At 43.7% G+C, this 16,230-nt stretch overlaps 2 protein-coding genes across 2 annotated transcripts in view; one reads left to right on the top strand and one right to left on the bottom strand.

Moving 5' to 3' along the window:
• The window catches only part of T265_05794 (hypothetical protein), a gene marked incomplete at both ends in the record, with an annotated part of 20,702 nt that extends 17,225 nt beyond the window's left edge, over positions 1 to 3,477 (bottom strand). Inside the window, one exon of the mRNA XM_009170888.1 lies at positions 3,439 to 3,477. Within this exon, the coding sequence (XP_009169152.1) occupies positions 3,439 to 3,477 (39 nt within the window). The remainder of the gene's footprint in view (positions 1 to 3,438) is intronic.
• T265_05795 (hypothetical protein) overlaps positions 1,666 to 16,230 on the top strand; it is a gene marked incomplete at both ends in the record, with an annotated part of 31,741 nt that continues 17,176 nt past the window's right edge. Inside the window, 8 exons of the mRNA XM_009170889.1 lie at positions 1,666 to 1,926; positions 3,582 to 3,825; positions 3,871 to 4,043; positions 4,971 to 5,190; positions 8,041 to 8,167; positions 8,786 to 8,972; positions 14,744 to 14,877; positions 15,328 to 15,527. Coding sequence (XP_009169153.1) covers positions 1,687 to 1,926; positions 3,582 to 3,825; positions 3,871 to 4,043; positions 4,971 to 5,190; positions 8,041 to 8,167; positions 8,786 to 8,972; positions 14,744 to 14,877; positions 15,328 to 15,527 — 1,525 coding nt within the window. The remainder of the gene's footprint in view (positions 1,927 to 3,581; positions 3,826 to 3,870; positions 4,044 to 4,970; positions 5,191 to 8,040; positions 8,168 to 8,785; positions 8,973 to 14,743; positions 14,878 to 15,327; positions 15,528 to 16,230) is intronic.

Below are 16,230 nucleotides of genomic sequence, written 5' to 3'. Positions count from 1 at the left end.
GTTCCCACCTACCATGCATCGCCTTTAAGTTTCACGGGACCAGCTGCTCACCAAAAACCATGATCGGAAGAATACCCACGGGCTTTTGACTCTGTCTAATCCATGCTTTTCAGGGGTGAGATGGCTCAAGTGGTTAGAGTGCGAATTTAATGATCAGAAGGTCCTCTGGCTCTCGACTTCCTCTTTCTAGACTCGGGCAACCTGACAGTATCCAAACCCTCAGACCTCCTTCTGGTGGCATGGCAGCTACTGAATGATTACGTATTGTTACAGTGATCCTTCACTGGAAATCTTTGCGGAGTCCATTGCTTTGAACTCTGGTATTGGCGCAAACCCTGGCGGTCATTAAGTTCGCGTCCGAGCTTTCTCGAGCTCTCGTGAGTAGTAGAGTGGAAGTATGTGAAGGGAGGGGGGTGAAAAGTGGAACTTCTAGCGGAAGTCACTAAGGCATTCTAAACTGATCAATGAACCGTCTGAATATAGGCTGCTTTTATCTGGCATCATTCTTAACCATGAATAACTGGGCTGTTGATACCCCGTATTGTCTTGTTATTCGGTTGTTCGCAGTAGGCACTCGCAGCATTATTAGAAGAATGTAATAAAGTTTGTGTCATTCGGTTCGTCCAAAAACTAGGTCAGTCAGGGTTTGGCCCGCAAATACCGTCCTTTTGCGCTTCGTTGACTTGCGTAGGATTCTACTCATACGTATGCCCGGGGTTATTTCATACATAACATAACATAACATAACATAACATAACATAACATAACATAACATAACATAACATAACATAACATAACATAACATAACATAACATAACATAACATAACATAACATAACATAACATAACATAACATAACATAACATAACATAACATAACATAACATAACATAACATAACATAACATAACATAACATAACATAACATAACATAACATAACATAACATAACATAACATAACATAACATAACATAACATAACATAACATAACATAACATAACATAACATAACATAACATAACATAACATAACATAACATAACATAACATAACATAACATAACATAACATAACATAACATAACATAACATAACATAACATAACATAACATAACATAACATAACATAACATAACATAACATAACATAACATAACATAACATAACATAACATAACATAACATAACATAACATAACATAACATAACATAACATAACATAACATAACATAACATAACATAACATAACATAACATAACATAACATAACATAACATAACGTAACATAACATAACATATCTCACACCTAACATAGATGTTCATAATTGCGCCACGTAAGTGATCATGTATACGACAAAACCTGTTGGCCAAATGGGCGAGGGAACGTGGAAGATCTGAAAACGTCGGGCTTTTATTGGTAGGCCCCCTTAATATGGCTCTTTCAGTGGGCAACCGTTTTAATGTATAGTCAGTCCGATAGAGAATACTTATGTCACCAGGATCAAGACGGGTTGGATGTGAGGAAAGTCAGAGACTCCTCGACCTAACACACTTTTGTACCCATTTGTAGCTTTGACCTGTGACTGAAGTTGCCTGAATCCAAACAGTTATTTCTGGTTGACCAATTGGGCGGTTCTCGCATCATGATGAGTAAGTGCTTGCGATGGTGTTTTTAGCCTTCGATTGCTTATAGATTACATGAAATGTGGTTTGATTACGGACCGATACGGAGAAGCTATTCCTTTAAAGGATGTGAAGATTTCGTGTGACATAGCGAATTTGTCATCGAACGTTGAGGCTCTTTTCACGTATACCAACACACTGGATCACGCAGCTGAGGCGAAGTTCGTCTTTCCAATGAACGATGTTGCTGTTTATAACTTCGAAGCCAAGATAGACGATAGGGTGATTGTTGCTGAATGTCGACCACGGACTGAGGTGAGTTCCCTATGAATTTAGGAAACCTATGCCCTCTTGAGGGATGCTTTTGAAGGTTATTCGCAGTCTACTACCCTGTAATTATGACTGGACGCTGCTTTCCAGCTGCAATTTATTCCTTATTTTTTCGTATCCTCCGCTTTTCGTGTATCTTCTATCTTCACGGCATAGGCTGGCATTTCAAGAAACTTGTTAGCAAATAGGTGTCGGCGACATCACAGGTAAAACTCTCAAGAAGTGTGTTGAGCATCACACATTCAGACGACTCTATTTTGTATCTCTATTCAGAATTAAAACAGTGTTGAAAGAGACAGGTGGACAACGCGTAACATGGTAAGAAGGTATGAAAAAGTGCACTGTCATTGATGCCTTCCTTTCAGGATAAATTATACACGAATCTTTTGTTTGTATGTATATCTAGAAGATAGTCGCCGGTCGATTCGACTGGTAATGCTAATGCCTTCGCAGTTCAAGTTTTTTGTTACCGATAGATGTAGTCGATGGTACGAACTGGTTCATTTTGTTGTTCAGACGCACATTCAGTTGGTATGAGCATAGCCTGCATATGTAAGGGGGCGTACTCTATCCCAGACTTCCACATGCCAGTCACAATACTGTTGTCCTTAGCAGACTCAGCGTGCTTTACTCTCGTGGCTGACTGTGGCACTACAGCCGCGTGGTAGCTGCTTCCACCAAAGTGATAAGAAAGAACAACTATCTGTGCGATAATCATGTAGAAGAACCGGACGGTTTGCTTTCTGCCCATCGTGCAGTTCAGCTACCACATACATACCTGGGTAAAAATTCATATGGTGATCTAACTAACCAGCCATAGACGGTGACTCAGCATTGATGCTTACACATCGAGACGCTGGTTTGCTTTTTTGTTGCGTGCCTGCCTGATAATGATTGTAAAAAAATCGTTCAGCTGTAGCACCCTTTTGGATGCCTAGTTGCCATGCAACCTGAAGGAAGCACGAGGGCTGGGATATTGCCAGGTTGCCCAAGCCTAGACAGGGAAAGTCAAGAGGCACCGGTTGGGTTCGAGCCACGGACCTCCTGGTCAGTAAACTTGCACTCTAACCACTTGGGCCATCTCGCCCCAGCGTCTTACCCAGCCCCTTTCGGCGACGCAGAAGACGAAGATCTATGAATGAAGCAAATTGCTTTCTGAAGAAAACCGCGGCCAACCGACTGTGCTGCGCATTACTTTGCGGATCACATATTACTTCTGCAACTAATTTTTTATCTTTTGTTCAGTCCAGCCTCCTTTTATGCGAACATTGTGCAATCTGTGTCTAATGAACCATTGAACTGCAAGGTGAAATGGTGTTAAGGCGATACTCGCATGATCTTAGGTAAAGTACAGTCGTAGGGTTTAGGAAAAGCGTCTTGGCTTCTTCGGATGGTGTTGACCGTCCTAATATGATACCTGGGAATTGAGGTACGCCGTTCTTCTATCCTGTTATTCTATTTTAGCTTGTTATTGGCTTGTTGATTCGGTAAACTTACATTTCTACTGCTGTGCCCAATTAAGTCTGCTATTTTCATTCTTTTACTCGGTCTCCGCTCTTTCAGCCCTGGCTGAAAGTTTCACTGTTTCGTTCCGTTATTTTCACGCGGTGAACAACGTTTCGGTTCTTTTAATCCTATAGGCGAAGACAACCTACGAGGAAGCTAAAGCCAAGGGTCATACTGCTTTCATTATGGAACAGGACGAAAAGTGTGAGGATATTTTCCGAATGAGTATCGGACATATCCCTGTCAATGGAACGGTCTTTGTCACAGTGAGGTATGTCGGACAGTTGGCTGTGGACGCCTCGTGTGCGGACGGGACCAATTCGTCCCGTGCATTATTTACACTTCCTTCAGTGATCAATCCTCGTTATGCTCCCGCTGGTATGTCTACTGCATTATCGTAATACGTCTCTTACATGGATATAGATACAACCGTACACAGAGAGTTCGAATCGTTCGACGGATTCATTTGGAATAGCACTTCGTACACCATAGCGTTTGAAGCTACATTGTTGATGCCCGAACCAATCGTTTCCGTCACCTCTGAACGAGATAAATATACAGTTACCGTAGAGTCAGAAGATCCGAGGCATGCAACGGTATATTCTTGATTTTGCTGTGTCCTAGGATTATTTTTGAAGCTGAATTGTGCTGACCACCTGTTTTTACGGAATGGGATCTTACGTCTTACATTTCGGACTATCCCTGGTCTTACATCTTATCTCTTAAGGGTTTTTCAGCGTTTTTCGTTTTTCACGTGCCATTTTTCTGGTGTTCCTTACGGCGTTTGATTAACTTCGGATGGTCGCGGGCTTCCACTAACGGCAATCCTCGCTACCTCGTTTTCCGATCGGTATTCCGTTATACGAACCAACGCCTCTGGTCTCCCCACTCCACATTCGCACTTTCAGGTGGCTGAGACGTGACTGCTTTTTAGCCCGCCAGAAAAATCGCTGTTACAGTTTGTGGTTGTGCCATCAAGTAGTCCCATCGCACGTTTGACTAACTGCGCTGTTCATGGCTTTTCGTGAAATGCGGTAGAGCACACTAATATCATCTTGCAACCGCTTTAATCTCTTCCTGTCCGAGAAGTATGTGAAAGCTGTCTCAGACTATCCTACTACCGAATAAAGTGGATGCAGCTTAGTGATCATCTATAACATGATTTCCTATTCACCAACCCCCGTTTGTTTTCATGAAGGAGTCTCTTCAAATTTGTCACGACTGAACGACACTGAAGCCTTTTGAAAAACCTGTGCTAACCTAGTTAAATTAGTCTCTTAGTGCGGTAGCTAAGCGTTTGCACCTACTGGTGTCGCCAGACTGTCTTTTGGAGTTATGTATGTGGAAGGCGTTTTGTCCACAATAGACGTATATGACAGGCCTGTTCGCTTTATTCAAAGGTGTTTGGTTTTGTTCTTTTCATTGAATAGACCTCAGGGACACTAATACATTCAATGCATCAGTTACTGTGGGTTTTCCTGCTAAATCTTCACTTGATGCCCGTATTTCGCTCTCTTTCATAGGTGGTTCTTGCATCCGGTTTCAAACCGGACCATGATTTGCAGATGGTGATTGAGCTTGCCAACCCTCTTAATTCGTTTGCGGCGATTGAACCCAGCGCCAATGATCAGTTTTCACCTCATCTACGCCACTGTATCATGGCCCAGTTCATGCCGGATCTGAGTGCAGTGGCTGGTGAACAGGAGCAGAGGACGGAATTGATATTTGTAGTGGATCGCTCAGGTGGGTCACTGTAGTCTAGTTCAATACTCGTATGTGTAGATCTTTAGTACTCCCACCTGCAGTAGGTGTTTGCAACTGGGACCAAGTTATATCTCATGGATGAAGTACGTGAATGAAGTTTTCCTTAACTTGCTTTGTGCTTCCCCGACATAGCTCTATTTCGGGAAGCAATACAACACTGGAGACAAAAGTTAGTTTTGCGCCTGGATAACGCCTGTTCCGTTCATCTGTCTGAGGCAACTTAAGATGACTTCAATCATTAGTTTTTCTTCAGGATGCGATAAGAATATGCATTCTTTCAAAATGTAAATTCTGTAAACTCGATGATGGATCCATCATTTACTTTCAAGCCACAGCGGGTTTTTGTGATAAGTGGATCGGCAACGATTGATTCTCGAGGTATGGTGAAGCTCAGATGTCACTACGATTACTGAGTATGATCAATCACTGGTGCACTTGGGTGGTGCGCTGTAACAGAGTACGCTGAGTCGTGTACTGAGACAGTTCCTACGACAAATTCTTGGATCATTCAGCCATCTCCATTATCCGGTCTAGTTAGATCACGAGACGATTATTTTTGCCACATGAATGTATGGCTTTGTCACTCTCTGTATCTTTCCGATGTACATTTGCCGATCGATATGCGACGAATGTATGATCGATAGGAGCTTGCACCCGATTTGGTAAAAAAAGTCAGTCTTAGATACTCAGAGGTTTTAACATACGTTATGTGCGAGTGTATGTATTATTACTATGGTATTTGTTATGTGTGGGGATTGTGTATGACAGTTTGGGGGACTAGGAGCGCCTCAAACGAAAGATATTAGTACCACAAACCAGGGTCTAACAATGAGCCTGACGATTAATCAAAACTGGACAAGTGTCTGCCTGTTGAGGGCGTCGCAGTTTTTGACACTCGCCCCCAGAACCGAAGGAGAAGGGGGACTCACGGGGGTAGGTTTAAGCTCACTTTGGTCAACTGGAAACTGTCATGTGCTTATCTAGGATGGGAAACGCTTCATAAAGAAAGGATGCTTAAAATACCAGGTTGGTATGATGCCTGTTTGCTGATCGAGGCACGCTTGAGGATGACATTCTGGTGGTCACGTGGATGAGAATTGGCGAATGCCCCTACTGTTCACGGAACCAATCCTTTTTCCTAAATTTGGTTTGGTGAGTTCGCTCCAGATATTGAGTTGACTGACACGCCAGAATAGTTTAAGACACCGTCTATCCTCCATTCTAGTCTTGCAGATGCCAAGCCACAACGTTTACTTGAATTCACCCAGGTCTGGATTTGGAAGACTGCTAACGTCTAAGGCCCAGAGATATGGAACCAGTTTTTTCAAGTCCGTGTTAATGAAAAAGTAGCAGCCAAGGCCATTTTTGCATCAAGAGAATAACATTTTCTGCTCTACAGACTCATAGTGATTAATCGGCCCAGGAACTGTAATGGGTGTGTAATAGCGGTAAGGATGAGAGGTTAGCTAAATGGGTTCCTGCTAGTTCGCAGTAGCAACAAATGTGTCTGAATATCCCCCCGGAGTGCATTTTCTCCATGCTTAAGCGGAGTTGGTGGTTCCCAAGGCGTCCCATAAACTGGTCAACAAGGAGTGGGACTAGCGGAGAACCCAGAGCAACACCTAATTGCCGGAGCAACATTTCTTCAAACTTGTGTATTATGTGTGCACTACACTGCACTACATTCGATCATTGCTAAGAATATGTACGTTTATATTGTTAACTTTTATGCTTCCAAGGCGCATTTGACTCAGCTGACTACCTGTTCTCCTTAACACGCTTACCCATCAAGGGATGCCCCAGAATTTCGTGAATATGATAAGTTCTGTGTATTCTCAGACTTCTGAAGGTGTCAGAGTATGCGGAGAGCTCTCCAAAAGCTTCAGTACACAAAGCGGTATCCGTCTGGATTGATAACTTTCTATATTCCAATTCAGTTTCTTAATCAGTGATATAATGAGACAGACGCTAGAAGGCCTTCAAAACCCTGTTGTTCAAATAGCTGCTGACGAAAACCTTGTTAATCTGGAATACGCAGACGATATCGTTCTCGTTTTCGAAGAGAAGTCGCAGGCGTTTCTCGGTAGGTGTCGAAGAATCCGTAAGAAGGCAGTTAGTAAACGTGTTTTTGGTTGTGTAGTTGGGACTTCCATTGTATAATGAGTCCGGCACCAGAAGCTTCGTTGGTTATTCCATTATCGCGCATACCGAACCATCGTTTGCCGAAAATAATGTTGTTTCCCGTGCCCAACTTAGAGTGGCAGAGGCAGAAAGGTGGCCAACTTTTGATCCAGCAAAGGGTTGTGAAATAGATTACGAAAAGTCTTGGTGGTTTCGGTGCTACTCGCCTTCCAGAATGAGGACCGCGTGATCCCCACTGCACCTGGTTGAAGACACTGCAAGATGTGACTGCCTGTCAATGTCAGTAGCGTTCTTGTCACTTTCTGTCCAGATCGTCCAATGTGTGTCTGGTGGTGTAGGCACCTCGGAATGGTTGTGATTTACTGGCAGTACTTTTATTCTTTCCTTCACAATAAGGCTTTCAGCTAAATCATGGTTTCAAGACAGCGAATGATCAGTGTTAAGCACCGGTGTTATGCTGTCGATTATCGTGGTAGTTGTTGTCGACGATGTCTTGCAAACTAGTGAGTTAGAAAGCTCATGATAGATAACTTTCGCGGAGCAATGCTTATCTGTACGTATAAGAGTATGGTTATAATTAGTCGCAGTGGTTTAATCACTGCGAAACCATTCTTCAATGTCACTTTCCCGTTGCCTCACATAAGCTTTAGTCAGCCTTTCTCACTTTACAATTCCTTTTTAAAACAGGCAGCATGCAAGGTGAATCCATTCGGCGTGCTTCAGAATCGCTACTGCTTTTGTTAAAAAGTCTCCCACCGGGATGCCGCTTTCAAATTATTGGTTTCGGAAGCACACACGCCGCATTATTTCCAGAGTATGTACTGTTTTCTATCGTCCTTCCATTGTTTCACGTTTATTTTTCAACGCTCATATGTTTTTCCCCTTGTACGCGATTGACAACCTTCATGCAGAAGAGTTGGGCTTGTACCCCTCACTGACTACGTCAGTCAGTAATTATGAAACGAAAAGTTGCTGTACAAATGGTGTGAGCGAAGAGGCAGAAGCTTGGCAGCAGCGTCAAACCATTATTGTCTTACCAGATGCGTGCTCCACCAACAGACTGAGATGACCGTTGCTTAAGACAGTCAGAAAACAGTAACTTTTACTCGTTCATTTGTTTCTTCCTCGTTTTTAAACTACTTCGAGGACTTATAATCACAAAATTGAGTTCTCTGTCTCGAATACCCACTTTTGACAACAGCAGTTCTTGTGAGCATCCAACACGCTGTTAGTTGATTTATGTAGACACTTATTTTTTGTATAAACATGTAGCTGATAGGCAACAGTCAACCACGTAAATCGCTAACAAATCGTTGCCAGCCTGCGACGACCAGTGGATACCATCTTCCTAGCCCATCACCCAGTGTGTTCAGTCTCTGCAGCCTTACATCTATTTGGCCGTACTTAGTGCGTTTTTACTGCATGTTCTCAGGGCAATGGAGTATAATGAAGAAACGCTTGCGAGGGGATTACAATACCAGGAAGCCATGGATGCTGATATGGGTGGTACAGAGGTTCTTCCTGCTTTAAAAACCGCCTACGATTCACCACTATCTGGGGTCGGATGGTACCGGCAGATCATTTTCCTCACCGACGGTGATGTGACCAACGCAGATGAAGTGAGTCAGTCAAGTGTTTAAGATTTCTTTGCACCCTATCGATTCACCAGTTTCTTATTCAAGGAGCTGCTACCTTCCCCCCAACCGCAAAATCTTTAGCCTCTATCCATTTTTACAAGTGCTTTTCAATTTCGGTTCGTCCTGTCACGGAGGTTTTTCCGTTTGCGTAAGCTTTTCAGGCAATTCTGATGGTGTGGGTGATTCTGGCTGCTACTTTGGGATTGTATGAAACAAAATGAATCATGGATGTATGACCGTTTTTGAATTTTTTTTTACCCCCACTTGATTATCGTTTTTCCAACCTACACAAAAATGCGCGTAGAGAGGTAGGTCACATGACCCATTGTTCGCAGCTATATGTTGTTGGTCCGAAAAATCTACCTATTCCACCGGTTTGACTCTTGAAGTGTAGTTTTTTTTGGGCAGCTGCTTTAGGGTCTTTTCCCCATGATTACCCTTATCAGTCATCCATATATGTCATCTCAGGCACTTGAAGTTTTTTGGCTTCTCCTGGCGGTCACGGGACCGATCTTTCCAGCTATCCCAAAATGGTAGCGATGTCTTAGAATTATCAGCACATATCGTAACACCACCAAGAAACATGCGTAGCGTCTACTGAGAAGAGCTCATTCACTCCCATCTCGTTACACTGTTTTCGCCAAAGTGAAGGGCAATACAAGAGTCCGGGGACTTGACCGGGGTGACAGAGCGTTGACTGTCTGCTGGAGTATTTAGTTACACGTTGAGCTTGTACCTCTAACGAATCTCGTTTGGGGTGCTCGCATCTCCCACCTGTGTACTCGCATTAATGCACAGATCAGAAAAGATGCTTCCCGTCGATGGATGTTTGGAGTGCACTGAGTAATCTGAACTTCTTTTCTCCATTCATGGATGAACCCCTGAGCCCATGGATGAACCTCGGTCATTCGATGGCATGCGTCGCCCTGCTGTCTGCTAGGCCATACCGTCTGTCCAATACCGCGGATGAGGTCTTTTAAGTCCTGTCCGTTGTTGGCACCCGGAAATTATCCCACATGGTAGAGTATGGAAATACATAATGAAGACTGTCATTCGTTCACTAACAATAGCGATCCAGACAAGGAGCTGTTTCTTTTCTCCCGAGAGAAGTGTTTTATCAACGCTAGTAAAGTTACGAAAACGCCAGCCTCGATGCGCAGCTACCGTGCGACCTGTCCAGGCGTAGACAGAAGCCATCGAAATAACAGGTGTGGTTTAGAGCCACGGTTTCTGAAGTCACTGCACTAACCACTGAGCTATCTCAACTGCCATTGCTTTCGAGCTTGATCTCTCCGTTCTTATCAAACATGTACTCATAAGGTAGTTCTTCCTTTGCTCGTAACCACTTCACTCTGTATCTACTTCACTCGTATTCTGAGTAGAACTGGACAACACCAAGGATTACTCCAACGGAAGTGACCATTAACGTTTGTTGTTTCAGTGAAGTTCCCCTCTTAGAATATCGGTCCTCGAACTCCAGCATCAGCTTTCAACCCAGTCTCCTATATACTTGGCAGCCTTGTGGCTGCGGGAAGCAAGCTAAACAGCGGGAATCGGTGCCACTTGTAAAAGTACGTTGTAATGGCGAGTTTTATGCTCTCGGGTACGCGGCATTTCCCAGGATGAATAGATATCCTGCTTCCAGAAGTTGTCCCCCGGTCATTTCGATCGGCTACAATGTTGATTCGGTTAAATACGAGTGACATCCATCTTCATGCGCTTCTCCGGCGGTCGTCGGATTCTCGTTGGAGATTTGAATGCCAACGTCGACCGCTCATGCCATTGTGAAAGTTACCTGTATGGCCCTCATGGTTACCACCCAGCGAGAATTGATAACGGTAGTTGGTTCATGTGCATATGAACGGGTCGCCAGTTGTTACAGTCAGCCTGAATTTTCAACGTCTTCGACGGTATCTGGCAACCCGGTGTCCACCATCCAGTTCTCGGGGCTAGACTTAGACCGATCACATCACAGTCAGTTGTTGGTGGCGTAATTTCTTACAAGATCATCGTTCATGTTGGAACAGTTACATGGATTGTGACCACATATTGGTTTGTATTAAGATCAAACTGAATTTCTGTGGCCACTGTTTCAGTCTACTACAATGATCCGATGCTTCCAATTTGATGCGGCCTATGGCATCAGAAAAATTCTAACGTATTCCCATGAGATTCAGCTCTGTGATTCATGGACAAGCACCGGATATCCTCAAAGCACGTCCTACATTAATTTGAAAGAAATAACCATATATTGATGCAGCTTCCATAGAATTTCTGGATTTGCACCGAACAAGTGTGTCGCACGACGGTAAGTCAGACCGTAGTCGAGAGTTTGGAAATAGGGACCTACATTTTGAGGTGTACAGGAGAAAGCATTTGAGCTTGTATGGGCCACGGGGCGCAGCTGTCGCCTCCCGAGTTTCGACCTATGCACGTTGTGGGAACCATTCGTGAACCCGACGAGTTTTCTGTGTTTGACTGTCAGTGTCGGTTACCTCAGCTTCCAAATATCTCATGGTCTGCTGACATCACCCATTAATTGTACTGCGTGGTCTGTTTCTTTCATCCATCTGATCGATAAGAAATCTGTGAAGCTGTTTTCCAGCTCGAGGGTTTCAAGGAATCAACGAAAGGGGAGCTATTAACCAACGCGGGTAAGGTGCTATGTGATCAAGTGACGCACCTGTTTTCGAAGATCTCGGCACAAGAGCCTGTGGCGGAAGTTTGGTCCACCCCCCTATAACTCCAGTGAACCCTCGAACTGTTTGATACCGAAGAAAATCTTGTCCTGTAGGTGAAATCAATCTATGCTGAAGAGTCGAAAATCACTGTGTAGTTGTTTTATCCTTACTGGAAATCATTAGTAGTGTACATCCCACGAAACTCCAGGGAATTTCTATACCGCGACCTCCTGTGTAGTAGTTTGAAAACTTTATTTTTCAGCCACGAGTTGCTAGTGAGCATTGTGAATAACGGGTAGAACGTGTTGAAATATTGGTAGCTCGGGGCAGTTTATTGGTCGTTGATCAGGTGGCTGTTGATCTGTACACTGAGCTTGGCACTTGACTTGCAAAGCTTCATCACCATACGAGGAGACATCATCAGTGCGCAGTTGGGTGAGCACTGATGATTACCAAGCTCGCCCAACAGAACACCAGCCACCTGATCAACAACCAATCACGGGTAGGATATCAGTTGAGGATTATGATGATTTCCCCCATTTACAGGCTGTCTCCAACATGCGGATTTCTGAGCCATAGAGAAAAAGCTGGTTTTCGCAATGCACGTGGTTGTGTTGACAGGAATTTGCGGACAAACAGCCGAATATATTCATAGTCCTGAATTATTCGTATTGCCTTGGACTCGTAGACGAGGCATCCTTTTGCCTGCTCAAAAGCGGTCTACCCTTCACATTCGTCAACATTCCGAAGATGCTGTGAATTATCGACTGCGGTTGTGAATAAACGCACAATCATGTAGGGTACACTACGGAGGCTCAATATAGCCTGATTGTATGGTCCATGGTTCAGAGGTATCCCGACTGCTTCCATCTAGGCTTGGACACTTGACAGTATCCCAACCCTCATGCTTCCTTCATGTGATATGACAGCTAGACACCGGAATGGTGTCACGGCTGAGCTATTCTCCACTCTCCCCATCAAACATAATGGATGACGTCTTTCAAGTTGCCCCTACTGACATAAATCACGGCGTATTCAGTGACATGAACAGTTTGGATTATGCCTTCGAGTTTGGGGGTGATCAGGGCTTTACGCGGTTTGCCTTGAAGCCATTGAGTTTGTAAAGTGCTTGACGCCTTTGAGCTTCGGAGATGTAAGTCATATCACGAAGAGGAAGACAGCTTCTATACTATTAAAGCATCTGTAGAATGACGTTAGTCCTGTTCTGAAGGGGCGAGTTACGGTACCTCAGTTTAGACAGTGCTACCCTATGGATTTGAAAACCGATCTTTTTGGACTAAGGATGTTCTACCACTCAGCAATTGAGCTCCGCGCGTTTGGCTACACCAACATGCGTGTAATTCGGTACTTCAACGGCCAACTGCAGGTCTAGTCACCTTAAACGTGAATTACGCGGTTTAAGGTTTTTCCGCATTTGCTTTCCCAAGGTGCATCCTGCATTACCGATCATCTTTCCTGATCAGTGAAACGGCTTGACCATATGTCTCGGCTTTCGGACACCCATGCTCACTTTTGTGTTCACTTTTGCAATTCTTTGTGCACCGAAACGTGTTTGAGAGTTACTGTCAGGCATCTGCTGAGTATTCTAACAAACGATCGGACTGCTCTTATTTTCTATGGGCACGCATCGTGTTGCGTGTGCGCTTTGACTTTTCTCAGTCACACCGCATGCCAAGTGTTTTTTAGTCACCACCTGTACTTGGTGAGTTTTCGATGTCGTTTAAGTTACTCCCATTTTATCTGAATTTAACAGTTGGGAACGAGTTTCTGGACCAAACTTTCACAATTGCCATAATTAATGTTTCCAACGTAGTCCGTATCGCTCGCGCTTGGTTATTTGATCTGGTAATGTCAAGCAGTTAAAGACTGGCTCATCTATAACTCGCAAGGCGTTCAAGATGTGAATTGGTGTCGATTATCACTAGCCGAATCGTGCAGTATGTTACCCACTTGAAGGTTCACGGTCCCATGAAACTGAAGGAGTTTGGCGAACTGAAGGTTGTCTCAGTGCTCAGCTGGTTAAAACAAGTCGCAAAGTTGTTTATCAACTCGTCTTATCTAACCCAGTCAGGGGCTATCGCTACCTATTTGTGCGTGATGTGCCAACCACGTTCTCACACACGCATTCACAGTTTTTGGATACCTGCCTCCGAAAACTTGAAGTTTCTGTGCCCGTTCAAATGCACACTATATCTGTCATTCCTTTGTTCAAAGGTCACCCATTCTGGTTTCTCACTTACAACGGTACTTTTAGTTTGTCTTAACGAACTGTCCTGATGTTTCGACGAACGGTTGTTATTCGAACAGCAGGATGCCTATTCAAAAAAGTTGTGCAACATTAAACGACTTTACTGAGCTTTTTTTCACGTGGTAGACTTTTATCTTGCTTCTGTTAGGCTGATGGGCCGGTACTTCTAGCGTGCGTGCGACACCAATTGAGGTTCCAAATTTGAAGGCTTGAGTTTCAGTGTACTGTTGGAGTTTGGAATGACATGGTGTTATCTTTCTCGACTTAGTTCTCACTGGGATCGGACGCAGTGACCTAAGCAGCTAGGATCTGATAAACATGAGATGTTTCGAGTGTGCATGCCTTTTTCGGAGGTAGTTTACCCGGCCATTTCACATTCGGTCCTTCAATCGTTTCAGATTTGGTATGAAACTCCGACAGCGTCAGTGTACGTCTCACCGTTCCGTGTATAACTGTGTCCATTAAAATCTTATCGGTTTTCTGCTTATCGAGTTTGTCCTAATGCTGTATTTCACACCTGAGAGTGAGCTGAAAATGGTAGCTGATTTCTGTTGTCCCTCTCCGCAAAATTTCGCGTACACTATACTGATCGGTCACCACCATATGCTTCTAAAGTTTTCTAAGCAATCCGACAGAAGGTCGCCTTCCGTTGGATAGTCTTTAGTCCACTGATGATCAGAGACACGCATTAAAGGTGAAAATCATAGGCGAACTGAATGATTGAATAATCGGCTCAGAAACACTACAATATGAACTCAAAACGAATAACGATGACATCAAATGGATTCTTCTCCTTATTTCAGGTAGTTGGATTGGTGCAGTCCAACATACACAAGGCGCGTTTATTTTCAATCGGCATTGGACATGGCGCCAGCACCTATCTGGTCTCATCGGTCGCACGTGCAGGTCGCGGTTTGGCTACCTTCATCCGTGATGAGTAGGTGTCTTCCTACTATATGGCCTGCAGTCATAAATTCCATATTCACGATTGGTTTGTCTTGTTCATAGTTCTTGTTTACTAGGATATATTATCAGTTAAAGCCACGGCTGCGTACTGAACCGTCACGAAGAGACAATTAGTCGTTGACTATTACAAATTTGGTTCTGAACAGGACGTGGGATGGTAATTGCAAACAGACCAACCACGATGACCGCATACCTATGTTCTCTAGCTTTTCTGTTTAAGCTAAACTTATCTGCTGTTGCCTATGATTGATGATCGTATCTACTTCATTTTTTCGCGGGAGATAGTCTCATCTCAATGCTTGTTACATAGTGACAAATGCTTGCTATATTCATGTCTTCATTTGGTGACTTTGTACATAGACAGTACTGCGCACCTCTTCGCTTAATTAACCCATACATCTACGTCCCTGTCCATTTCTAGGTCACAACTAAGGGGAGCTGTAATGAAAGTCCTGAAAAGCGCCCTTGAACCACGTGCACTCCCTACTAAACTGCACTGGAATTTACAACTGAAAGGTGCTGACTGTAAACTTACTACACCAGAGATTGTTGCGGTTCCAACGACGCCTCCAGCGATATTCTCTGGGTGTTTCTCAACCATGTTCGCGTTCTTTAATGGAGGTGAGCTGTAGCCATGCGCTTTTTGAAATTTTTTTTTAAATGAGCATGTTTAACTTTTGTGGGACAATTTATTCGAATAGGTTGATCTTACTAAGATTATCCTATTTAAAGGAACTGGTGTGAGGACTGCGCCGGGAAGACTTTTGGTTATGGAAGCATAGCTTGCTTCCAGTAACAGTTGCTCTCCCCGCTTGTCACCGATAACTTGTGTGTTGGGCCGGGGTGAGTAACAGCTCTAAATCAGGTTGTGACTGCTCATCTATGTAGAGCATATTTGTGTTTTCCTTTGTTAGTCTTTGGATGATATTACAATGAAAACTGTCGGTCCCAGTGCTGACTTACGGAGTGGCACACGAAACAAGGTCGAATACACATTGGTAGCTTGAAACGCTGAAAAAGTTGGCTTGTAATTAGTTTTTTAAACTACTTGTCTTGTGGGTTTCAAAGGTGCGGTTACATCGAAACAGTGAGTGTTCCTCTCCCTCTCTACATTGGTGTATATAAGCGGCAATGAAGTACTAGCATTCAATTTTGATGGCACTGTTGAGGTGATGTTATCGACTTCAGTTCCTCGTTCATGAAGCTGAACCTCTTTGTTAATTACACTCGTTTGCAAATTACATGTTTGCTAATGAGACATTTCAATTTCTCGTTCATGATATACTGCACAAGTGTTGCCCTAAGTTTTTAGTGTGCATGACTT

The sequence above is a fragment of the Opisthorchis viverrini genome (genome assembly GCF_000715545.1).
Source record: "Opisthorchis viverrini unplaced genomic scaffold opera_v5_114, whole genome shotgun sequence".
Lineage (NCBI taxonomy): Eukaryota > Metazoa > Platyhelminthes > Trematoda > Opisthorchiida > Opisthorchiidae > Opisthorchis > Opisthorchis viverrini.
The sequence above is the reverse complement of the archived record's forward strand: the minus strand, read 5'-3'. Positions and strand labels throughout refer to the sequence as shown.